At 43.7% G+C, this 26,089-nt stretch overlaps 2 protein-coding genes across 10 annotated transcripts in view; one reads left to right on the plus strand and one right to left on the minus strand.

Moving 5' to 3' along the window:
• Window positions 1–2: 2 nt before the first annotated feature.
• On the plus strand, window positions 3–5,143 carry RAB24 (RAB24, member RAS oncogene family). 2 transcript variants are annotated; one of them, XR_003511869.1, is made up of 9 exons: window positions 3–565; window positions 658–726; window positions 931–1,009; window positions 1,117–1,184; window positions 1,272–1,371; window positions 1,586–1,636; window positions 1,775–1,837; window positions 1,941–2,183; window positions 4,961–5,143. XR_003511869.1 is itself a non-coding variant. In XM_027546886.1 (8 exons), exons 1-8 carry the CDS (start codon window positions 449–451, stop codon window positions 2,003–2,005), a joined length of 612 nt encoding a protein of 203 aa, XP_027402687.1. In that variant the 5' UTR covers window positions 3–448; the 3' UTR covers window positions 2,006–2,296. The 2 variants fall into 2 exon arrangements, 1 of the variants encoding a protein (XP_027402687.1); XM_027546886.1 differs by lacking the exon at window positions 4,961–5,143 and having other exon boundaries at window positions 1,941–2,296.
• Window positions 3,532–26,089, minus strand: part of NSD1 (nuclear receptor binding SET domain protein 1) — a 153,453-nt gene continuing 130,895 nt past the window's right edge. For all 8 annotated transcript variants that reach the window (XM_027546876.1, XM_027546874.1, XM_027546878.1 and 5 more), the window contains 6 exons: window positions 21,866–22,135; window positions 19,465–19,581; window positions 18,087–18,228; window positions 13,762–13,868; window positions 11,706–11,910; window positions 3,532–9,939 (listed from right to left, as the gene is read on the minus strand). In XM_027546876.1, coding sequence (XP_027402677.1) covers window positions 8,315–9,939; window positions 11,706–11,910; window positions 13,762–13,868; window positions 18,087–18,228; window positions 19,465–19,581; window positions 21,866–22,135 — 2,466 coding nt within the window. In that variant the 3' untranslated portion in view covers window positions 3,532–8,314. The remainder of the gene's footprint in view (window positions 9,940–11,705; window positions 11,911–13,761; window positions 13,869–18,086; window positions 18,229–19,464; window positions 19,582–21,865; window positions 22,136–26,089) is intronic.

The raw sequence follows: 26,089 nt of genomic DNA on the forward strand, positions 1-26,089 counted from the left end.
GCCCCCAAACTCTCCTTCCCCCTACACCCCTCTCCCCTTCCCCGCCCCCGCCACCGCTGGAGTCGCGGCGCTGCGGGCCGGAGCTGGGCTGGAGGAGCCCCCTGGCTCGGTGGGGAATCTGTGCCGGCGCGGCCTCTAAGCTAGGTGGGCGAGCGAGCGGCAGAGCGAGCTAGCAAGTCGGGCGGCGGCGTGCGGCGCCGTTAAGGGCGCTGCCCCGCGCGCTCCCAGGCCGCCCCGGGTCCCAGGCTCTTAGGAGAATTCCTGGGCCCTAAAAGCCGGGGCGGACGGAGGCGTTGTCGTCGCTCAAGCTCGTTGCGGCGTGTGGAACCTTAGATTGGCGCCTGGGGTCGGGTATTGAGGTTAAGGGCGCTGCCTGTCGGAGCGGAGATCCCGGTTTGCCTCGCGCCCCGGCTCAGGACCCTGACGCGGGTGAGGCGGCCCCGGGAGCATGAGCGGGCAGCGCGTGGACGTCAAGGTGGTGATGTTGGGCAAGGAGTACGTGGGCAAGACGAGCCTGGTGGAGCGATACGTGCACGACCGCTTCCTGGTGGGGCCTTATCAGAATGTGAGTGCGCCCGAGGGGGCCCATCGCGGGTGTTGAGGGGGATGTGGGGCTAGCCGACACGCGGGGTTCTGATCGCTTCCCCTTGGTTGCAGACCATTGGGGCCGCCTTCGTAGCCAAGGTGATGTCTGTCGGAGACCGGACGGTGACTTTGGGTATTTGGGTAAGTTCTCTGGGCACATAATCTGGGAAAACCCATTCTTGAGGAGGCGTAGGTCCTGCCTTGTACTGACTTGTGGGCTCACGGAGGTTTCTGTTCTCTAGACCCCAATTTAAAAATACGGGTCTGGAGGACATATTAGTTTGAGGTCGTGGGGAGTATAGCTCCGTAACTCAGGCCAGGGCTGAGCCTCCCCCTGCCCTTCAGGACACAGCAGGCTCTGAGCGCTATGAGGCCATGAGCCGAATCTACTATCGGGGCGCCAAGGCTGCCATCGTCTGCTATGGTAAGAAGAGTTTGGGCCTGTTCCTCAAACAAGAAGGGGAGGGTGCCAGGCTGGCCTTACAGAACAGCTCCTCACCCTTGGTTGTGTTTCCTGTGTTCCACACCAAGACCTGACAGACAGCAGCAGCTTTGAACGGGCAAAGTTCTGGGTGAAGGAACTGCGCAACCAAGAGGAGGTAGGTGGCCTGACCTCACCAGACCAGGCAGGGGCTGGGGGTCTGGTGGTCCAAGGGAAGTGACCCTGACCTTGTCTTCTGCTCCAGGGCTGTCAGATCTACTTGTGTGGCACCAAGAGTGACCTGCTGGAGGAGGACAGGCGGCGGCGACGAGTGGACTTCCACGACGTTCAGGATTATGCAGACAGTAGCTGCTCCTTTGCTCCTTGGGTTGGGAGTGGGGTGGGGATGGAAGTGGCGGCTTGGGTGGGTCACAGAAAATGGGGGCTGCCTTGGCAAGATCCCCCACAGTAGACTTTCTCCGGCCTCCCTGCATCTGTGGGGTTCGGAAGAGTCCCTGAACTGCTAGTCTGTCCCCACCTAATTCTCAGGTAAGAGGCTTTAGTCATTTCTCTTTACAGATATCAAAGCTCAGCTCTTTGAAACATCCAGCAAGACAGGCCAGAGTGTGGGTGAGTGCTGTCCTTGGCCTCACAGCAGAGCACACAGGGGCAACAAAGGAGGCAGAGAAAAGCCCAGAGGGCTGGGTTACTATGTGATCCCTGGGCTCCTAGCATCTGGTCCTCACTGATCGCCCTTTTTCCTGCCAGACGAGCTCTTCCAGAAAGTCGCAGAGGATTACGTCAGTGTGGCCGCCTTCCAGGTGATGACAGGTGTGTCCTTCCTTAGCTCCTGTGGAGACTCCCTTTAGGCCCATAGCACCTGACCCCCGCCCCCCAACAGTATGTTGAGCTATACCACCTCTCTCTTTGACAGAGGACAAGGGCGTGGACCTGGGCCAGAAGGCAAACCCCTACTTCTACAGCTGTTGTCATCACTGAGTCACCACTCACTTGGCCTGGGGGGGATTCTCCCAGGGAAGCTGGCCCTAGCTCTTGTCCGGCTTGGGTGATCAAGCATCTGAGCTACCTGGTTTCCCATGGCAGCAGAGGTGGCACCTGCCTGTGCTGGCCCATGGAGCGGAGACAGCATTGGGGCTGACTGATGGGCACAAAGAGGGTAAGGGCTGATTTGGACCCCAGGCTTCTGCCCTGGACAGCAGTTGTGTCTACAGATTATTTAAATGGCTTCTGATTTGTAAATAAAATCAATGCACTGTGAATTACACTCAACCCCTTTCCCTGCTGTCTGGATTGGGTGTCAGGACACCTAGGACTTTCTGGGGCCAACTGGTTGGCCTCACTTCCTATAATCAGGGTTCTTCTCAGGTCTTATTTTCCTGAAACCAAGTGGCTTCACCCTAGGGTTGCAGCTGAGATAATGGAGAAGCAAAAGGGCCCTTTGCTGGGTTCTTTGGTGGGGGCAGAGATAGGGTGAAAAGCTGGAGTTGGGGCAGTGCAAAGTTCACATGGTTCCTTCTTGGTGTTAAGAACTTGAAAGGCACTCAGGTGGTATCCAGAGATCAAAGGGTCAAGCATTTCTGCCTCAGACTGGCTGGCTCTACTGCACCTCTGTCACGTCTAGGTCTGTGAGTCATCCCTGTGGCTCAGAGCCTAAGCTTCCCAGCAACATGCTATAATGTGGCTTAATAGTAGACAAATTACAGGTTCTGCAAGACTTAGAAAGGTCTTAAGAGATCCAGATTGGGCTCTAACTCAGCTACCCAGAAAAGGGACTCAAACTTGGCTGTGTTCTTCATTTAAAATGAGGTGACTAGTACCCAGTTCAAGACTATGAAGAGTATGGTTGAAATGTTAACTGCAGGACTAAATGCTTGTTTTCCCCTATTCTTTCCTGGGGCAGGAAGTTCAGGACAAAGTCAAAAAGGGAAGTGATTTCCAGGGTTCCCTGAAAGTATTATTTTTGGGCCTTGGTTGTCAAGATACTTCAGAAGAACCAGATGTTACTGTCCACAGGACTGACCTTTCCTTTTCACAAGGAAGCATTATAGCAGCCCTCCCTTTCTGGCATGGGATGCTCAGCCTCTTTGCCTCACTATCCCATTTTAGGCCTGGGCTGGGTCTTCTGCAGTGCTTAGCACCTGCCTCTTTAAAAACTTGGCCAAGATGGCTAGACTCATAATCAGAAAAGTGCTTTGGTTCCAGTTCCTTTTTAAAAACCAATTCCTCAAAATAACCCTTCCTTTGTGTGGGTGATGGAGGCCTCCTGGGCAGGGACTGAGACTGACACCAGCCACTCCCAAAAGCAGCAGAAAGACATTCTGACAGCAGTGGCTACTGGGAGGAAACCCACACCACTTCCCTGAGAGGCTTGGAGGAAGGGCTCAGCTCCATGTCCCCATCTGGGAACCACCTCAGAGTCTGGCTTCTGCTCTCACGCCACACCCTCCCTCCTGTTAGGCTCTATCTCCCCACGGACAACAAAACAAAACACAGGGCAAGGGCCATAAGAGTAAAGTTAAACTTTACTTTACAGTAATTTTTTTTCTATATACAAAGAATTACAGTACATGTTTATGGGGACTCCTAGCACAGGCTCCCCTCTTTTTCACTAAGAGTTTCACTTACCGCTGACAATCTATTGGGGTGAAGGGGGGCAAAAAGAGTGATGGACCTCAGCTGACACCCCCTTTTGCCCCTTAAAAATATAAAGAGATCTCTTATTGTCAGCTTATTTTTTTTTTTTGCCAAGACTTAGAAAGCTGCTCTTCCATGAGCTCCTGTGTGCTGCACTCGCCCATCTTCAACACTCTCACCTACATGCACACAGGCAGCACGCATCTCAGACCTGGAGACTGCCTGTTCTCTGCCCCAACCCTGCGAGTCTAAAGCACCAGAACCAATCATTTCTGCTCCTGCTCCCTGGGCTCACCTCTTATCTGCAAAGGTTTGCTGGATTTCCAAGGTGTTATACCTGAAGCCCCTAAAGAGCCTGATGTTTTGAGAGTCACAGGAAAGTAACTCTAGAAAAGGGACCACATGTGCTATTTTTGCTTATGTTGATAGGAAATGTTTCTGCCCAGGCTGTGGATTTTTAATTAAAATAAACTCTTTCCACTTCCTTAAGAAATAATATCCTTAGTCTTCATAAGCAATAGAGGTGCTCCCAGGAGAGTGAAGAGGTAGTGGGGCAGAAGGTATCTGAGGGAGATCCCACACCTGGAGCTCTCTACCAACCTGTTCAGGCAGTGTGGACGGAGGCTGTGGACAAGGTAACACCAGCCCTGAGAAACTCAAAGAATTCCCTCATCTGCACACAGCGTGTATTCCGCTTCTGGACTGCACTGGATCACCCCAGGGTCGGGTGCAGGACTCACCAAGGCTCTACCTTCTCCTAACAGAACCTCGAGGAAACTAAGACATGAGATCTCTTCCTCCCAAACAGGATTCTAGGTTTCTCAAGTCACCAGTCCTTCAACCCTTGGCAGTGCTTATTTTTACCAGGAAATTAGCACCATCATTACATTTTTGTGTGTGTACAAAGCAAATTACCTATTCTTTTTTCAATTTACACTATAGCAACCGCTGGCCCTGCTACACTAGCCCTAGGAAGCTCAGCTGAGAGCTAATGGGCCACAGTCAATGAAAGTCTCATGCAGCAGCTACTGAGCTCTAAATGATCTGGAATGTCAGACACATGGAACAGCCCAGTCATTATTCAGGAGGAACAGGGGCTTGTCCCACCTCCTTTCCTGGTATGGTCTCAGAGAGGTGAGGACACTGGGCTAACTCTGACCTCCTGGTTGACAAATACCAAGAGGATGAAGATATCCCCCCCCAAAAAGCCTTGGAGAAAACCCACTTTTTATAGGAGCTGATGCAAAAAATAAAATAAAATCCATCCACGTTTAGTGCTCTCCTGATTCTTCTCCACAGGGGAAGCTGCCAGGACCAACTTCCTTCCTGCCACTCTGTTTCTCATGAGGCAACGTGCGAGTCCAGCTCCAGTGAGTAGATGCTGCCAAGCCTGGAAAAGGATCGCTGATGCACTTCATGCCCTGACTGTAGTGTGGGGTGGAGAATGTAAAGAATAAAACAACTATTTATATCAATGCTAAAGAGGTGGATTTGGTAGTTGTTCAGAAGAGTATCAACACAGTGATTTAAATCACTTCAAACTTAGTAACTTCAGGGGGAAGCAGACATTTAAAAAAACTTAAATGCTGTTGTAGCAACAACTATTTTGCTATGAGAATGGGTTTGCTCCAGTAGAGAAGCAAATGAGGCTTTGAATACAAATTTCAAGTCTTCATAATTTTCTTCTGAACAGGGCTAAGGGAGGTATTAGTTCTCCAGCTACTTGTGGAAGCTATGGCTTCCTCCTCAAAAAGGCTTCCTGGGGAACCAGCTTAGAGGCAGACTCTTTGAGATCCTGATTTATAAGCACTTGGCCAAATGCCAAAATACCACCTTACACAAAGATCAGGAGTTTCTAAGAGTAAAGATTTCCTGTTAACTGCCAATTCACAGTCCCTGGAGAAAAGGTCTCAGTACAGGCTCCAGGAAAATCCCCAAAGGCTGGCAAGGTCACCACCCCCCTTTCAATGCAGGAGTCTCTTTTTCCAAAAGTCTTTCTGACTCTGCTTCTAATTGTACAGTGACTGCTTTCATGATGTCAACAATCTAGTATCCAATGCTATTCATGGGCCTGAGTTGAATGTCTAGTTTCCAGTCAATCTAAGAATCTTTCAATGGCCCCCCCAAAACTCTGGCTGGCTGTCCATCCATTTAAAGAGCTACCCTGCCTCCCCCAATCCAAGCACAGTTCAGAAGTTGTTTACTAGGCAGGTCTGGAAGGAAGCTTCCAGTGAATGATGGAGAATGGAAAACTGAAAACCACAGAGTGGTCCACCTTTCCCTCACTCCTTCCTGTCCTGTGAGACATCTAGAGTGGCTGTCAAGTCAATTACCTACCAAAGCCTATATCAGAGAAGCTACTTCATGATCAGACTTCTCCTCTTAAAAATTTTACATAGCCTGCATACCCACCCCCCCAAAAAAAATTCACAGTTTATTTCATGAAACAAAGAGCTACGGTAATTGAACACACAACATAGTGGAAAGATTCTGACAGCGCAGTGCAGTTATCTTTTTCTGATCACAACTACAGATGACAGGAGAAAAAGGGCACAGGACTGGCACCAAGCAGATCCTACTCATACAACCTAAGAGATTAGGGAAAGGGACCTACTAGCTGCAGTTATATACTTCTTATTCTCACACATGATAAATACTTAATATAATGAACTTTAATGTTTTGGGTGGATTTCTTTAAAAATATCTTTTCCATGGTTTAAAATTTTTTAAAAGAAAATAAGATGCTTTGTTTTCTCTTCCTCTTAAACAAAGAGCTTTTCCTCTCTGATGATTTGGGAAGAGAGAGGATGAAAGGGGAGAACTAGGCAGGTGGAATTTACAGAGGAGAGTCTGAGGTCTAAGTGAGATGCAAGAATAGGCCCCTAAACTCAGGGCAGCTCTGCCCAGCCTCTTGTCTCTGCCTGAGTTCAAATGTCTCAACCCCAGAGACAGACTTTGGGAAATAAAAGCAAATTCTTTTTAAAATCTTTATATAAAGCGCAAATGCTTCTAAAACAACTATTGTTCCCTCCTTAGAAGTGACGGGAATAACCTCAATAAAAACTCAGGAGGAAGAAACTGGGACAATACAGAATCCTGTTGAGGGTATAAAAGCCATAACTGAGAGACAGAAATGGCCAGGAGACACTGGGGCCAGGAGACGGCCTGTTGGCTAAAGCTGCTGGCTGCATTGGCGAAGCAGAGGTAAACATGTTTGGTCTAGGGACGAGGGGGTGGGTGAATGGGAAGGAACTGGCCAAACAGCACTTCCTGTTGGCAGTCAGTGAGCTGGGTGAATGGTAGGGCGGGGTAGCACCAACAGATTTCCCAGCCCTTGGGCCCCAGCTCAGGGCAGCAGTAACAGATAATCAGCAGTTATGAGGAGTCATCTCTTAGGCTGGACATTGCTCTGTACGCCCCATCTTGCCAGTCATAGGGGAGGGGTTCTGGCTTGCCCTTAGGCTAAGTCAGCAGGTAGGCGCTCTCAACACGGAACACACCATTTCTCAGGGAGAGGGTGATAGGATCCACTAGTGAAGATGACGACTCCTCCATTCAGGTAGGAGGGCAAAGGATCAGAAGATAAGTAATTTCTCGCCAGGATCTGGCATTCTTCCTGAGCTGGTGGTGGATCTAGCCCAGAGTTTGCCAGATTCCCTAGATCTACTGCCCGAGACTCTGAAATCTGAAAGCACCTGAGTGTTTGGGGGACAGGCTTGGGGTGAGTTGATGTAAAAGGAGGAAAGTTTGTAGAAAAGGAAGGTAAGCTTGCCAATTGCCTTCTTACACCGAGGGAAAGCTGTGTCCTCATAGAGCCCAGCCCCTCAACCAACTGCTCCACCAAGGACAGATCTTTAGACTCTGCAGAGCCCAGCCAGAGGCAGCACCGGCTGCCTAGCCACAGCCCTTGGCTTTGGTGCAGCCCCCTCCTGCCTATAGAGGAGACCTCTGCATGAGCTTGCATGCATGCACACGCACACAGGGACACCTGACCAGGAGACACTCAAGAACAACCACTTCTGGGGCCACAAAGGACATTACAAAATGAGCCCAGAGCCCCAGGGCCCCTCAAACTTCCTGTTATTTATTTCCTGGTCAAAGGTTCTTTAAAAACAACCTGAGAACCCAGGCAGGCATGTTAGGCTCACAGGGATCAGGTCTTATTTATCTCTATATTTCCTGCCAGTGACTAGTACCACACCTAGCACACACAGATGTTCAAGAAATCACCACCGACTTGAATGGGTATTAGTTCCTCCCAAGGATTCATCAGGTACCCTCAGTGGGGCTTGGCAGGATTAGATAGAGCTTTGAGAGCCCTACTACCTTCCAACCTGACCAGTGGAATTGAATCCCATGCTTGACTCCAGAGTGGACTTTTTATTTCAAGTTCACCATGAGTAAAGGTCGGGGGGAAAGAGACCCGCGTCTGTCTGTTTCCTTGGCTGGGGCCCACTTGGACTTCCATACATGGCTCACACAACCACAAGCCCCCCCACTGGCTAATGTCACAAGAGTTCTGAATGCTGGGATATAAGGAAAGAATAACAGTGGAAAAGTGTTGGGGTCTGTTCTTTTTAAGAGGGAAAAAGATTTTTCCCTTCCCCAAGAACCCTGGGGGTGGCTGGTCTGGTCACGTGGCATTTACTGGTGTTACTTCTGTTCTGACTCTGCACACTTGTGACTGGAAGGAGCCTGGTTAAGAGCTGGAAGTGTACTTTGCTCTGGTTTAGGGTCTTTCCCTCTTCCAAGAGACCAGCAAGTCTGTGCCAGTGTCTGTGTGCTCCCGGAGGACCAGCAAGACTGTGCCAGTGTCTGTCCAGCCACCATGGGCCAGAGCCCTGGCCCTGGCGAGGCCTTGCCCAGGGCCCAGGGACTCTGCTCTGTGGGTGCCAGCTTCTTCTCTTCAGTGGAAAGGGACGACTTCCCAAGAGGCCTGAAGGACTGCCCACTCTTGGCAGCAAGTCCAGGTAGTTGCTGGCCCCCAGCCATCTGCTTCACCTGCTTCACCAGGCCTGGCGCTTGACTGGGAGGCCCTGGGGTCTGTTCAGCCCCTGCAGGTGCTCTTCCTGAGGCCTGAGTTGCTGGCTCATATAAAAAAGCCTTGGCAGGGGGCTGAGAAAGAAGTCTGGCCTGGGTGAGTGATTTAACAGCTTGCCAGGAGTGTTCTGAAGTGGCCGCTGCTTTGCCCAGTGGCTGAAGGACAGCATCTGACACACTGCCTCTCTCAACAGCTCGTGGTATCTGTCCTAGACCTTTGCTGGCAGGCCATGAGCTCGACTCCAACACTGGCATCTTCTCATCAGCCTGTGGTGTGAGCTCATGGGGTGAACCTGCCCGATCCTTCTGGCGAGGAGTTAGGTCTATGAGATCCATCACCAAAGCAGCTCTATTTTTTGACTGAGTATTCTGGTCCACGGGCCTCAGTGCTTTTTCTTTAGCTACCAGGGTCTGGACCACAGCTGACAGTACTTTGTCAGGAGGTGGAAGTCTCTGGGACAAAGAGACATGGGATTTGTCAGGGGGTCTGTCTGAAGTCTGGGGTTTGGGACCGCTGGTGACTAGCAGTTTCTCTGGCGGTGGAAGTCTCAGGCCCGTAGGGACAGGGGTTTTCTCCAGTGACTGGGGCCTTGGGCTGGCAGCACCTATGGATTTATCCAGCCTTGGGTCAGCTGTCCCCAGAGGTCTTTCCAGTGGCTGAGACCTGACTGAGGGTGAGGAGCTTGGGCCGGTCACGGGAGAGGGTTTGTCAGATAATTGGGGTCTTGGTCCTGCCACTGCAGGTGGCCTGTCCAATGGCTTCTGGCTGGATACCAATGATTGGGGTTTGGTCCCTGACCCAGCAAGGTCCCTGACCCTATCTACAGGCTGGGGCCTGGAGTCAGTTCTGTCAGGAGGCCTTTCAGGCAGCGGGGGCCTCTGACAAGTCCCTGCCAGAGCTTTTTTGGACAGCGACAGCGACGGGTTGGTGTCAGCGGATGGCTTGTCCGACATCTTGGGCCCTTGAGCAGCCACTCCTGATGATTGCTCTGCCAGGTGAGTGCTTGGGCCTGGAGGCAGTGGTACTGGAGGAGGTACATACTCACGGATCTCCCCCGGTTCCAGAGGGTTGGGCCCACAGGGATCATGCTCAGTACAAGACAGGCGCCCATCCAGTTTGGAGATGAAGAGCATCCCTTCCCGATGCTGCTTGCAGAAGGAGCTGGGACACATCTCACAGAAGGAGGCTGCTTCCTTTCCGCATATGTCACACTGATGCCAAGGACACTCCCATTTCCCTGAAAATACAGAAGTGAAACACAAACTAAGGAAAACAAAACATGCCTGAGATGGGCCACGGCTCTGGAACAAAGTCAAAGGAGTGATTGCAAACTGCTGCCTCCTGCCGAGAGCTTGTGCCCCTTGCCCACATCCCCTCCCTCAGGATCTGGGCTTTACTTTCTGCGAAATGTGTACAAATAATAGCCAAATATTGTCACAACTAAGTATCAATTAAAAACCAAGCAGGAGTAAACAATAGCGAAGGAGTAAACCTTGATTTCTATGACTACTTCCAACAAGGAGAGAAACAAGGACAACAAAACAAAACCGACTTGGTTTTTAATTGATACTCAGTTGTGACTTAATATTTGGCTGTTGTTTCTACATGTTTTGCAGAAAGTAAAGCTGAGATCCTGAGGGAGGGGATATGGACAAGAGGCACAAGCTCTCTGCGGAAGGCAGCAGTCGGTAAACAACCAGCACCAAGGAGTAAGCCCTGATTTCTATGACTAATTCCAACAAGGAGAGAAACAGCAACAAAACCAAACCCAAAGCTCCCCTTAGATGGAATGTGAACATATTACTTTTCTATATTTAAAAATTACATTTGTCCTACGTGGCCTTTAAATATTTAACTCTAGGGGGAAAACATCAGCCAATTAAACTGCTTACTTCATTGTTACTAGGAATAGGGAGTAGATACACACGGTGAACAATGGAAACAGATTTCTCTCTGCTCAACATTAAAACTGGAAATTAGAACAAATTTAATCTGTGTTGTCTACAAAGAATCAGCAGAAAAGACCCAAAGCCAACCTAAGCTGTTCTCTTTTATCCTCATTTCATGATACCAGAGTCTCTGACATGGACAGCTGTTTCCATCCCAGCTCCTTCCAAGTGAACTATGCTAGAGTTCACTCCTGGCTCTAGAATTGACAAGATGAGGTCTATCACAACCCATGCCAGCTATGACCCCGAGTAATTGCTTCTGAAACAATTCCCCATTTCCTGGCACTGAAATCAGTGTTATGGCCTTGCCCCCAAGGTATCTCAGTTTCTATTATTTCATTATCCTGGCAACCACATACTGAAGAAAACCTAATTTTCAGACAAACTCCTCTCACTCCCAACCCAAAGTTCTCTTTCTGCAGTTCCCAGAAGCAGGCCGCTAATGGTGCGTGTCACCCAGAATAGTTTCTCACCTTTGTTGTTTAAAATACATAGCACACACCCAAATCCCTGAACTCCTCTTACGTCAAATTATCATCCAAAGATCAGTGACAATTTTTCAAGCCACATATTTCTGAGTACCACACCTGCTTGCATAGGTTCTCCTGTGTTTACTAACACAACTGCATCTCTTTCAGAGGGAAGTGAGCCAGAGGGGGCTATAATCACCTAGAAGCTCCACTCTTTCTCAGCGTCTCTTTCTCTAGAGAGTGAACATGATGTAGTGGGCTTAAAGTCAGAAAACTTGTGGCTTCAAGCCAGTCCCTGCATCTATACGCTTTAATGTGACAAGTCAAGACTCAAGTTTCCTCATCTGGAACATGGGAAGGTAAAAAGGCCTCATCTTTACGGGCTGGTGGGAGGATAAACTAACGTAAAATGCTTCATGGAGCAAATGAGTTTCTGTTCCCTTTTCTATAGTCTTTGTTGTCATTTATTTTGATAGTGAGAACATGAACCATACCACCCCTCAATATTATGCATGGGAAGACCAAAGGGCTCTGAGAATTCTAGCGGAGAACAAAGAGAACTCTAAATGGATTTTGGCACCAACCTGCTGGTCGCTTGGTTAGATTGAGACAGTCTGCATGGTAAACTTTGGGGCAGCCTGGCTTCTTACAAGAGACGAGCTGGCCAGCATCCCCACAGCTGAAACATTCATCCTCTCGCTCCTTTGTGACTTCACCCTGGGTTCTGCGCTTCCCCTGTTGCTTCTTCTTGAATTTCTTTGACTTTTCCTCTGTGGCAATGGGTTGATTCTAGAGGTCAAATATTGTTGACACATTAGTTGTATGATCTTGACCAGGTTAACTAATCTCTCTGTGCTTCAGACTCTCCTCTGGAAAGACAGTCCTCATAGACTATTGTGAAGATAAAAAAATGCAGAAAAAGGCACAGGGCATATCATTGGTACCCAATAAATGGTAGCACTAAGTGTATCTGACATCAACTACTCCTACCACCTGAGTGCAATAAAAGAGAAATATGCTGCTTTATGTTGACACACAAGACTGGTATTAAAGATCATCCTTTAATGATACGTTTTATTTTTATTCTTAAGTTTGTCTAATTTCAAAACTAAGGGAGACTTCTCTGGGTCACACACATTTCTAAATTTATTCAACAAACCTTCACTGAGCTCTTCATATGAGCCATGTTCCAGCAAGACACAGAAAACTAGTGTGTGGTCTTTGCGTTTTTATCTACATCAATTTAGGTTCGTATCCACCACTTGCCAAGACAGACCCTGGAGCAGCCAGCAGGTCTACTGTGTGCTCCCTGCAGCCCACATGCGGCCACCAAACTGCATGGTTTTATCACATTATTTACCTTGGCCTAGAAACATCCAGGACCAATCCAGTTTATTGCCAGCCCACAGTGATCTCCTCCCATTTCTAAACTTCTGTTCTCAAATTTCTCTCTCACTGATTCACCTGTGAAGTGCTACACAGACCTTAAGGATACAGAAACAGACATCCCAAGTACACCAAACACCATTAAATTCTGTTACTATTTTAATTTACAGGGACTAAATCCACTGAATACCTTAAGAAACAAGACCATTTAACCAACCAACAAAACAAAAAACAAAATCCAATATACATTTTCTTATTTAATAGATAAAAGAATAATTACTGGGTGTTCTTCATATATTATAGGTCAAAATGATCCTTTTATTAAATAGTTTCATGCTAATTTTCACTTTTCAGTTCTTAATGTTGACTTCACTATCAAAGACGTATAATAAGAAATACCCAATTGGAGTCACTGTGTACTTTGTATCAAAGTTAAACTTCAATTTTTAGCATGCTGTTACTTATGGTAAGAGTAACTCAGGAAGCATCCAGATAGTCACCTATTATGGTTCATTCAATATATAAAAACTTTAACACAGTCATTGAAAATGATGGTTAATAAATAATGTAACAGCAAGAAAGTATTTTAAAATAATATCTATGAATTATAAACAACAATTTTTAACATAGAATTATAATTCAGTTAACGTATACATAAAAAAACAGGATATAAGATACAACAAAGTTTATACTCTGTTACATGGCACATGGTTAAGATTAAGGGTTCTTGTATGTATACACTGTTATTCAGCTATACTTCAATACAAAATAAAATGTTAAAAAAAAAAAAAAAAGATTAAAGGTCCTTAAGAAAAAAATAAGGGTCCTATGTTTATCTACAATCTTATACTACATTTAGAATCTTAAATTCAATATCAGATTCTCTAATATCTTTAAAAAGAAAGACACAAAGAGAGACTGAGAATCTAAGTAGTTTCTTAGGAAATGTAAGACTGACTAAGAGCAATAGAGATATGGGAAGTAACCTACCTTATAGATTCCTATTTTACATCTTTTTTAGCTTCAAAGGTATCATTAATTAGAAGTCAGATTACTCAAAACACTTCAACAATACCCAAAGACCTTCTCTAGTGTACCAAACTGGTTATTAGAAGGCTTAAATTGCCAGTGTCCCTAATGACAAATATTCAATGTCATCATTTCAAACAGACACCTTCTTAAATACTCAGTCCTGCCAACAGGTTAGGAGAAATGACCACACCATTATCCTTGATGCAAACGTTTAACAGGTACCTTTGGCCTTACACCCAAAAAGCCACTGCAGTTTGGGGCTCCACATTTGCAAACGGTCTTTCCATTCCCAAGACATTCTAGATTGTAGTTGAAGGTAAGTTCAGTGCCTGCATAAGAGACCATGAAAATATTAGTATCAATAGTTTTAATTACAACAGTTCTGTATTAACCACAAAAGATACAGACTACCAAGAGAACAAGGTTAGTTTTTAAGAGGAATAAAAGGGGCATATTAACTTTAATCCCACTATATTAATAACATGTTAATGAATTTGAATCTAATAACAATATTAATCAACTAACGTAACTGAACAACAGAAAAACCTAACAAGTATGACCTAACAAGTAATACTTAAAACAATTTTTACCATCGAGGTGTTACCCAAGTTGTTTTGAATTTTTTTTCTAACCATTCAGATTCAAATTGTATTATTACCAAAAACAACAAAATGCGATTTATGCACTGATGTGCCAGGCATCGTGAAAGCTAAGTGTGAAGGAAGCCTGTCTGTCGTCTGTCCCAAAGTGAACATCTTACCTGGCAGCACTCGAGAGACAAGTCAATACAGAATAGTATTAGGAACTCTAGACAACAAGACCTAAGCCCTGGCTTTACATCCCAGTTACACCACAGTCTAGCTGGGTGAGCTGAGCCTGAGAGTCCATTTGTTAAATGCAGATAACAATCTTACAAGCTTACTGAGAATGACATACTGCACACAGCAGGAATATGTCAACTTTAATAGGAGAATTACAAATTTAACATACAAAAATTCCCCTTTTTCTCACAAGTGCATTTCATCAAAATTGAGAGCAAATAAATCACACAAACATTCAAAATCAAAGTGTGTTAGGGAAAGCCTAACAAACAGAAGAATTTTACAGAAATATACAACGAGACTGTCCCTGGGTAGGGGTAATGGCTTACCATTAATGTACAAAGTGATAATTCTTCAGTTAAAACTGTCAAAACTGAGGAAGATTTCCCACTGCAGAATGATATATCTTCTATCAGTGAGATTAATTAATATAGATTTTCATCTAATATTGGAAAGAGATTATTATTCCTTAAATTTGGTTGAGTAAATTATAAAGCAGCCGGCTTCTACTTAGGAATTTTAATGGTACTAATGCTAGAATTACTTGTGGCCTGGTAAGAGGTTCACATTGTGAAGAGCCTGAAGGACCCGAGACTGACCAAGGGCATCAGCAGGGTCACATCTAACCTCTCACACCCACTGTGAACTTACTGGACTGAATGATGGGCACTTTTATTCACACTACCCTTTTTTAAAATTTTCTGAATATATAGCTGAATTTTCACAAATTTAATGGGCTTACAATGCAACTCAACCAAATACACAAGTATAAGATAGCAGGATACTTGTTATTACCTGCTGCTCACTCAGCATCCATTATACAAACAAAACTACAGGAGGGGTTAATCAGAGGGTATCAGTGTGCACACAGGAAAGCCATTCTAGAAAAGAGTCCAAAATACAGATATCTGCAATTTGGGGGGAGAACAAAGGGCACTGGAGAAGAGATAAACAAGGAATGAGAACAACACGTGGAAGATACCCCTGCAGTTTGGGAGGACAGGAACAAGGTCGGTCAGTTCCCACACAGTGCTAGGAGCAGAGAAATTTGTGGCTGCACATGGTAGAACAGGCATCCCCACAGACACAGACTAAAGTCTGAAGTGGAAGTGTGGTACTAAAAGCAGTCAGGACAGAGATAGGCACTGAAATCATATGACTAACATTTGAATAATTAATACAGAGGAACACTGCCCCTTCTTCCCCTAGGGTGATTAGAGAGAAAAACAGGTAAAAGATGGAGAGAAAGATAAGGGCAAAGAATGCAGACAACACAGGTATGATAACACATAATTTATAGTACTTTTTTAAGGATTGGACTTCCCTGGTGGCTCAGATAGTAAAGCGTCTGTCCACAATGCCGGAGACCTGGGTTTGATCCCTGGGTCGGGAAGATTCCCTGGAGAAGGAAATGGCAACCCACTCCAATACCCTTGCCTAGAAAATCCCATGGATGGAGGAGTCTGATGTCCATGGGGTCGCAAAGAGTCAGACACAACTGAGCGACTTCACTTTCATTTTGTAAGGATTAAACAGCAAGCTTGGAACAAAGTTTGGCATCTGATAAATGTAGCTCTTAACAGCATTCAGTTGATAATTCCTCTTACAAATCAGAAATCTACCCAATTTACTCTGAAGCCATCCATTCTAAAAACCTGGTACACACTATGATTTTTAAAATCAGTTTCATTTAGTCAGCAGAACATAAGTGCACAGTGATGCTCAAATATTGTTACTTTCATCATTTAATACCTCATATGAAGCAATGCAAAACAGGAGAAAGGAACTAGTGGCTCAATTTTAAAAACAGGAAAACTGTCAAATTTTAAAATTCTAAAGAGCCTAAAAGACTCCTGGGCAGCAGTATATTTAAATTAAAGAGAAAAAATATATGGGGGAGGAGGGGGGAAGAAGAGAGGAGAGGTTTTCTACAGATGAAAAAAAAGGGAACAGACAAAAAGCTGACCAAATTACTCTTTATTTCGATTAGTGTTTCTTGAGGTAAACATGAATAACACTGACTGGGCTCATATAGGATTTCCACTTTGAGAATCATTGGACTATGCTACTGTCAATTATGAACTGCCCAAGCCGAGAGTTGCCCTCCAAGGTGCAACAACAGCAAAGACAGAACTCAGGGTAACAATGCCGCAGCGGTTGCCCGCTGAGCACAGGGTGGGCACCCAGGGACGGGGGCCGCCAGGGGCTCCACCAGTAAAGTCTGTTTTGACGAGAGGAAAAAAAACCCTACTCAGGCCAGTCTCATTTTGAGTTGGTGGGGGTGGGGGTGGGGCGGGTAGTAGAGAGAGAGAGAGAGACAGTGTATGTGTGCGCATGTGCTCAGTCTCTCAGTCGTGTCTGACTGTGCAACCCCATGGACTGTAGCCCACCAGGCTCCTCTATCCATGGGATTCTCCAGGCAGGAATACTGGAGTGGGTTGCCATGCCCTCCTCCAGGGGGATCGTTCCCACCCAGGGATGGAACCTGCATCTCTTATGTCTCCAGCACTGGCAGGAGGATTCTTTACCAGTAGCACCACCCGGGAGAGTGATCTTTAAACACTTTGCTAGTACTCCTGCAAAAACTTACTTTGAAAAATTAGGTATATCCTTACACTCAAACTTTACATAAGTCTAAATATTAAAAAAAAATTTAGAGCGTGTCATATAATATGTTTCAAATTTTTCATAAAAACCTTGACACTAAATATGAAGTTGCTTTAATTGATGGAAAATATCCATCATATACGTTTACGTTCAAACCTCTCAATCTTACCAGATGTACTTCCAGTTTACTAAACATCTGAATATTGTGCTGAACACAACAGGCTCACTTGTTCACTCTGAACTCGCAGAGGCATGGGCATCCAGGCCAGCCACAACATAAAAGTGCATTCTCCAAACGTCCAGTTCTTTGACACCCAAGAGGTGAGGGATTTTGTTTTTCTTAGCTTTGGGCTCATAAACCATAAAGTTCAGATGGGTGAGAGATGGCTATTTGGTTTACAAAATGGATGAAAGTCAGCTGTGAAAGGAAACCTAGACTGCTGACGATTTTTAAGGCAGCCCGATTTTTATGGAGTTCATATAAGTTATGGAAAGGTCTGGAAATTCATTCCTTTAAAACCATACAGGGAATTATCTGGCACTTCAGTGGTTAGGACTCAGTGCTTTCAATGTCACAGCCCCAGGTTCAATCCCTGGTTGGAGAGCTAAGATCCTGCAAGCTGCATGGTGCGCCTGGAGAGCATGCCCAAACCATCATGCTAAATAAAATTAGTCAGTCACAACAAAACAATTATTATATGACTGCACTTACATGAGATTCCTAGAGCAGCTAAAAAATCAGACCCAGAAGGTAAAATGGTGGTCACTAGAGGCTGGGGGAGTGGGGAAAGAGGGAATTTTTGTTTAATGGGTATCTTCAGTTCAGGAAAAGAAAAAGTGCTGGAGATGAATGGTAGTGATAGTTGTACAACAATGTGAATGGACTTAAACGCCACTGAACGGCACACTTTAAAATGTCTAAAATGGTAAATTTCAGGTTACATGTGTCTTACCATTCCACCACCAATAAGAACAGACCTGGTACCCGCCAGGCACCACCAATATAGTCTTGTGTCCTCGGGGGTTTGCAGCCTCATTTTGGATTACAGGACAAATGGGGTTTTTAGATAATAAAAACTGGTCCTAGTCCTGGTTCCAAAATCCTTAAATGAGTCTTACCTGCTTTAATGTCACTCAGGGCAAAAAGGCCAACCCGGGTGTCTCCATTCACAGACCACTTCTGTGTTTCACAGTTAGGCTGGCAGCAATGATTCATGAATCGAGCATAGTTTCCTTTGGGGCCAGCATCAATAATCCGGTCCTAGAATTCCAAGAGATGCTGTTCAGCAGACCTCCACTATTACTGAGTAAAATTAGAGTATTTTAATAAGCTGGAGTTTCTATTTGTAAACTTTGACTTTTCCAGAATGTAGTGCCTAGACTAGCTCTAGTTATCACCACCTCGGAATCCACTAAAAACGCAAAGTCTTTGGTGGCACTTCAGAGATACTAAAGCAGGAACTCTGAGGCCCAGCAATCTATGTAGTAACAGCCCTCTCGGTGTATCCTCTTCTGAACCCTGGCTATACATTAGTAATCACCTAAGATTTTAATAATGACATCCAGACCTCATCCCAAATGATCAGAGAACCTTGAGCTGAGGATCTCACAAACCATCAAAGTACAACTGGGTAAATACAAAGTTTCACACTAAGAAAAGTCTATTATAAAAGCTGGGGACAGGGCAAAACCTAACAGAACCCAATACTCACATACAAAGAGGAATCTCAGCATACACAGAAACAAAATGCATTAGGATGCCAGAATTAGAAATAAATCCCATAAGCAACAAGGTCCCACTATATACAGCATAGGAAACTATATTTAATATCTGGTGATAAATCATAATGGAAAAACATATGTATATGTATAACTGAATTACTTTGCTGTACAGAAATTAACACACCATTGTAAATCAACTACACTTCAATAAAATATTTTTAAAATAATAAATTTTAAAAAAGAAATATGAAACATGTTGGAAATGACATATGGAAAAAAATTAAAAATCCCAAATATAATTCTAGACACTAGTGGAACACAGCTCATCAGAAATTTCAATAATTGGAGAGCTGACTTGGGTTTGTAAGATTGAGTTCTATAGTCAATTTTTATGACTTTCTCAATGTACTAACTAAATATTAACAAGTCAGTGTTTCAATCTGTAAAATAAACAGTAAAATAATTATTATTTATTTTTCCGGCTTCAAGTTTTAATCTTATAGGAAAAACACTAAAAGAAATCATCCCAAACTTATGTTGGACAGTTGAAAAGCAGCTTTAGTGCCTTTTGCTCATGGATATACAGCTAGAAATGAGTAACCTTATCCAACTCCAGGACCCTGAGCAAGCAATTCCTATGAACATGGGGGAAAGACACTGTTTTATGCAGTAAAACCCTTTTTAGGCATGTATGACATGCCTACACAGAATAGCTGGGACAACACTAATTAAAAACAAGCTTATAACAGTGGAAATAGCACTTTCCATTACTTACTTTGTCTAGAGTTAGCATATAAAAATTAGTGATATCATGTTCTTGGGCATAACGGATTCGAGCTCTGCACTCTTCTTCATCTATTAGCTCACCCACATATTCATTCACAAATTCACCCTGGAACGAGAAATGACTTAAATGGCAAAAAGTGCCAACAGTGTTCATAGGTATACCTTATTTTTAAAAAATTAAAGAAAGTAATAGATTCACAAAAGCTTCCCTGGTAGCTTAGACAGTAAAGTGTCTGCCTGCAATGCAGGAGACCTGGGTTCAATCCCTGGGTTGGGAAGATCCCCTGGAGACGGAAATGGCAATCCACTCCGGTACCCCTGCCTGGAAAGTTCCATGGACGGAGGAGCCTGGTAGGCTACAGTCCATGGAATCGCAAAGAGTCAGACATGACTGAGTGACTTCACTCTGTACTTTTGTACTTAACAAAGGTTGTGGCTCAGATGGCAAAGAATCTGCGTGCAATGCAGGAGACCCAGGTTTGATCCCCAGATCAGGAAGATCCCCTGGAGAAGGGAATGGCTACTCCAATAGTCTTGCCTAGAGAATTCCATGGACAGAGGAGCCTGGGGGGGCTATAGAGTCAGACAGGACTAAGCGACTAACACATTCACTTCACTTATTCAAGATAAAACATAAATATGATGCTTCAACTATTAAACAGTAAGAATGATCTCCCCACTCGTACCACAGCCAGCAGCAGAAAACTTGGAATTCACCTTAAGATCAAAATGGATGTTAAATAAACTAAAGCTCCACTATAATGGTTTATCCCTTTACCTATCTAAGAACCTAAAAGTCAATTTTCCTAAACTATATTCTTTTTTCATGGAACATGCCCTGCCTACTGCCCATCCACATTTCACACCACTGTCCTAATTATTCAGTATACTACTGTCACACTGGTTTTCTTATGTGTTGTCCCCTCTACCCAAAATGCTAAAATGTTCCACCAGCTTAAGCCAACAACTATTTATCTTTCAAGTCTCAATTTAAAATATTCTCAGAGATAAGCTAGCTTCAGGCCCTTTGTCACATGCCTACAGAACCCTTTGTGCTTCCACAGTGAGTGATTACTTGTTCAATATCTCTCTCCATCTAGAAAGTAAACTTTAGGAAAGTATGGAACATGTCTTTCTTACTGAACACTGCATCACACAGCAACATGCCTGGCACAAAGGAGATATACAATAGTTACTCAGCAAATGACTAAAGGAGACCAACCAAGTCATATTCACCTCCTTTCCTAGAAATAAACTTCAATAAAATTCTTCAGAAAATATAACCAGAGTAAGACTTATTACATTCAAATGTCAAATATGATTTATTCCACTCAGAGACTGTATGCTGCTGCTAAGTCACTTCAGTCATGTCGGACTCTGTGCAACCCCATAGACGGCAGCCCACCAGGCTCCCCCGTCCCTGGGATTATCCAGGCAAGAACAGTGGAGTGGGTTGCCAATTCCTTCTCCAATGTATGAAAGTGAAAAGTGAAAGTGAAGTCTCTCAGTCGTGTCCGACCCTCAGCGACCCCATGGACTGCAGCCCTCCAGCTCATCTGTCCATGGAATTTTCCAGGCAAGAGTACTAGAGTGGGGTGCCATTGCCTTCTCCCAGAGACTGTATAATACTATCTATTTATCAGAAATTTGTAGGTCCTTCCAAGTTTCAAGTTGAAGATGTTACTGCATTTTCATTAGAGAAGACCTAATCCTCTGTTCCTTCATGTTCTATGAACCCAAACCTATTTTTATCTAAGTAAAAATAAACTTTATTTCATTAGTTGATGATTAACACCTGTATCACACTCTTTCTATTCTCTCTCTTAACTACAAGTTACAGGATTTCCACAAATGAGTGGACAAAACCATAGTATCTCTATGAATTTCCCTCATTTTTTTCATCCTCATACATAATGAACATGATCAGTAAGTGAACATCATATAGAAAAGAGACCATATAGTCTACAAGTCGGAGAAGGCAATGGCACCCCACTCCAGTACTCTTGCCTGGAAAATCCCATGGATGTGGGAGCCTGGTAGGCTCCAGTCCATGGGGTCGCTAAGAGTCAGGCATAACTGAGCGACTTCACTTTGACTTTTCACTTTTATGCAGTAGAGAAGGAAATGGCAACCCACTCCAGTGTTCTTGCCTGGAGAATCCCAGGGACGGGGGAGCCTGGTGGGCTGCCGTCTATGGGGTCGCACAGAGTCGGACACGACTGAAGCGACTTAGCAGCAGCAGCAGCAGTCTACAAGTCTCTCAATTTTTGAAGGATATGGCAAGATATTATAATAAGGCTAATCCTTACACTTTAATATTAATCAGAAGAATTACTTGTATTAAGCAATTGCAAAGAAGGAAAAAAAAACTAAAGATTAAGTTTCCTCACCTTTTTAATATCTGTTTTTGTTCGGAGACCCCAGCCCCTCTGTAATGTGCGAAAAATTTCCACCTCTGGGTACTGGCGCTTGGTAAAGCACTGGTTCTGGCAGCGACCTCCAGCAGGGCACACGGTAGGGTGGCACTCATACAGCAGCATGCGGTTGATGCACTCAGAGTCTATGCCGCAGGGGTTCTCATCCGTGGCTTTACAGTTGCAACGGGGGATCTCAGACAAGTCTGCAGTGAAGATCTGTACCCTGCCAATAGGACGGTTCACCTGGAGAAGAAACACATACTACAGTACATCAGGCAAGTCAACTAAGGACAGTTCAGCGCCTGTGAAAGGCAGATTTCTTTAAAGTTGAACATCACATTTTACATGATTTTGAATTATCAAGATTTGGCAGGATTATTCATAACATCTAAAATATGGCAACAACGCAAGTGTCCACCAGTACATGAATAGATAAGCAAAATGTGGTAAAAATAATGGAGTATTATTCAGCTTAAAAATGAAGGAAATTTGACACACAATACGCAACATGGATAAACCTGGAGGACATTATGTTAAACGAAATAAGTTAGTCAAAACAAACAAATACTTATACCACATAGATACAAAGAGATAATGGCAATAGTTATACACATGAATGCATTTAATGCCACTGAAATGTATAGTTAAATATGGTTAAGATAAAAAAAAACCTATGTATCTATATTTTTACAATTAAAAAGGTGAAGGAAATAAAAATCTAGGCAGTTTGATATAAAAATAAAGCCTCACTCAATACATAAAATATAAATACCACAAATAGGAAAAAAAAAAAAAATCATCTCTGGGCTACCCCAGTGGCCCAGTGGATCAGAATCTGCCTTCCAATGCAGGAGACATGGGTCTGATCCCCGATGTGGAAAGATCCCACATGCCACAGAGCAACTAAGTCCACGCACCACAACTATTAAGGCTGTGCTCTAGAGCTGGGAGCCACAATTACTGAGCCCACGTGCCACAACTATAGAAACCTACACAGCCTACAGCCCACGCTCCAAAACAAGAGAAGCCACCGCAGTGAGAAGCCCTTACGTTGAAAGAAGAGTAGCCCCTGCTTGTCCCAACTAGAGAAAGCCCATGCATAATGAAGACAGAGAAAAGCCTGCATAGCAACGAAGACCCAGCACAGTCTAAATAAACATTTAAAAATAAATCATTTCTAAAAAATTCATAATTTCCAGCCTGGGTTTCCCTGGTAGCTCAGTGGCAAAGAAACCAATTGCCAATTCTGGAGACAAGAGTTCCATCCTTGGGTCGGGGAAGATCGCATAGAGAAGGAAATGGTAATCCACTCCAGTATTCTTGCCAGGAAAATCCATGGAGAGAGGAGCCTGGCAGGCTACAGTCCATGGGATCACAAAACAGTCGGACACAACTGAGCAACTAAACAAGCGAAGTCAATTGTAAATTTGAGTTTCCGCTACTGCCACATGGTGGCGCCACATTAGCTTCTATATTAAAAAAAAAAAATTCACCTTTCTCAAGTGGTAAATCTTTAACATGAAAAGGTCTCTGAGTAATTGAGTTACAATATATGAAGATATATTTTAAAATTGACTATCACAACTTGAAATCTTTTTAATAGACTACAACAATGTCACCTAAGCATTCATTTTTAGTGGTGCTAGTCCTGAATATCCAATGTGGTAGAACAGAGGCCAATTGCTATGATACTGAAGCCATTACTTACTAACAACAGTGTCGGAAAAAAGTAGACATTCCACAATACAGAGAGACTTATGCACTATAAGAATGAGTCCTGGGGACCTCCCTGGTGGTCCAGTGGGAGACTCAATGCTTCCAATGCAGCGGTCGGTGGTTCAATCCCTGGTAGGGGAACTCAGACCCTATGTGTCCAGCTACATAGCCAGGGGTGGGGGATTGGGAGTCTGGGATTAGCAGATGCAAACTATTATATATAGGATGGATAAACAACAAGGTTCTACTACATAGCACAGGGAACAATACTCAATACCCTGTGATAAACCATAATGAAAATCCATGTTTTATATATATAAAACTGATTCATTTTGCTATAGGCAGAAATTAACACAACACTGTAAATCAACTATACTTCAATAAAATTAAAGGAACGAGTTTCCTCTACTTGATATTATCTAAATGGGAACAGTCAAATCACGAGTCTTCAAAAACCTATCCTATACATAAAATTTGATTGTCCAGGAATTGCATTATTTGGTGAGTCAATTTTTACTTGCAAGACCTAAATTCCAAGACTGTTGTGGGGAATAATCTACAATCTGTGTGTAAAAATATACTGTCTTCAAATGTTCTCCAGAACAACTTAAAATGACAGTAAGTCTCACTGCCAGATCTCTTCCCAGCTTCTTCAAAATACTGGTAAATGCTTGACAATGGAGGAGCACTCTCACCACATGCCACTGCAAACCACAGACCTACTAAGGCATACTCCAAGGCGGCAGACCAGGGCTGAGCTCAATCACCTGGTCCCACATAGGGCCATCTGAATATTCACCTTGATTCAAGGTTATCTTTACCTGACACTCCCCATCCAAAATAGTTGCATTCTACTCCTTTTTTCTACATAAAGGTATGTTTCAATCATTCTTCCTTGACATCTGATCTAAACTGATATTAATCTCAAATAAGTTTCTTGCCTAACATAATATAAAGCAAGACAAAACCCCATACATGGTTAAGTAAGAACAACATAGATATATATTTGTAGCATTTACACTCACTCTGGGCTGGGGATTGACAAACCTTTTCTGTAAAGGGTCAGACAGTAAATATTTTATGTCTTCAGGACATAGATCTCTGGTGCATGTTGCTCAACTGTCACTGTAGCTCCGAAGAAGGAGCAGACCACATGTATATGAACAAGCATGGCTGGGTGCCAATAAAGCTTTAATTATGGACACTACTATTTGAATTTCATAAAATCTTCATGTGTTAGAAAAAACTCTTTGGAAAAAAAAAGTTCTTCTGGACCATGCATGGTAGGCCAGAGTTGGGACTATAATTTACCAACCCCTGGTTTAATCTTTTCCCTGGAAATACATCTTTGTTTTAAAGATGGAGAAAGAAGGTGGTGTCTAAATTTTATGATTAGATCACACAGGACATTAGTTGGTCTCTCAATACTCAGGTTCAATATGGTTGACAAGCTACCCTGAAGTGCCTAACTTCTGTTATATGTGACATCTATGACTGTGGAAACAGGAATTACTTTCCCTTTTATTGAGGATGAACTACAATTCAGTGTTGTGTTTCCATGAACAATTAATTCCATTTAACTCTCAGTCTTTGCAATTTTAAGTTTTCTTTTTTCTTTTCCAATAGTTTTAACTATTTGTAAGGACTGATATTTTAACTCATTCTATATTGCATACTACCAGGCAGATCCATTATGCTCTTTTATAAATTTAAGCTTCATTATGGAGTTTCAGTGTTCTAAACACTAAATGTTTAGTGTTTCCTTTTCCTGTATCTCATAATTCTTTACTATTTCATCACCCCATTTTGTTACTCAATGATTCCCAACTATTCTAAAAAAGACAAAAATAAGTGGAAGAACGACAGAATCGTAAAGGCTTGATGGGACAGTGAAACAGGCACAGTTTAGTTTCTGCACGGCATTACTCAAAGTACTATAATATCTTTCCAGAAAGCAGAGAAGACAGGAGATAATATCAGTATACCTTTAGTGGGATTGTTCGACTTAGCAAGTAAAAATCTAGGACATACAACTGAATTTGAACTTCAGATAAATAACAAAATAGTTTAAGAATGTCCCACAGACATTAAACACTTAAACACACTAGATTCTAAAAATGGTGGTGAAATTGATCTCTAAGTGAAAACCTCAGACTTCAGAAACTCAAAAAAAAAAAAAAAAATCAATGAGTACACAACTAATTCATTACCAATGACAAAAATAAATATATATAGTTGTCTTATCCAGGAATGACAAACATTTCACAATAAGAACTTGGGCAATTTCATTTTGTTAATAGAGCTTACAGTATTCTTTCATGTGGTCTGATATTTGAGCACCAAAACTAACTTGATTAAAAGGTTTTCAAAAGATGTTTTAGTACTTAGTAAATTAAATTCTTCACTGGGCTTCCCTGGTAGCTCAGATGGTAAAGCGTCTGCCTACAATGCAGGAGACCCGGGTTCGATCCCTGGGTCGGG

The sequence above is a fragment of the Bos indicus x Bos taurus genome, chromosome 7 (genome assembly GCF_003369695.1).
Source record: "Bos indicus x Bos taurus breed Angus x Brahman F1 hybrid chromosome 7, Bos_hybrid_MaternalHap_v2.0, whole genome shotgun sequence".
In the NCBI taxonomy this organism is placed as follows: Eukaryota; Metazoa; Chordata; class Mammalia; order Artiodactyla; family Bovidae; genus Bos; species Bos indicus x Bos taurus.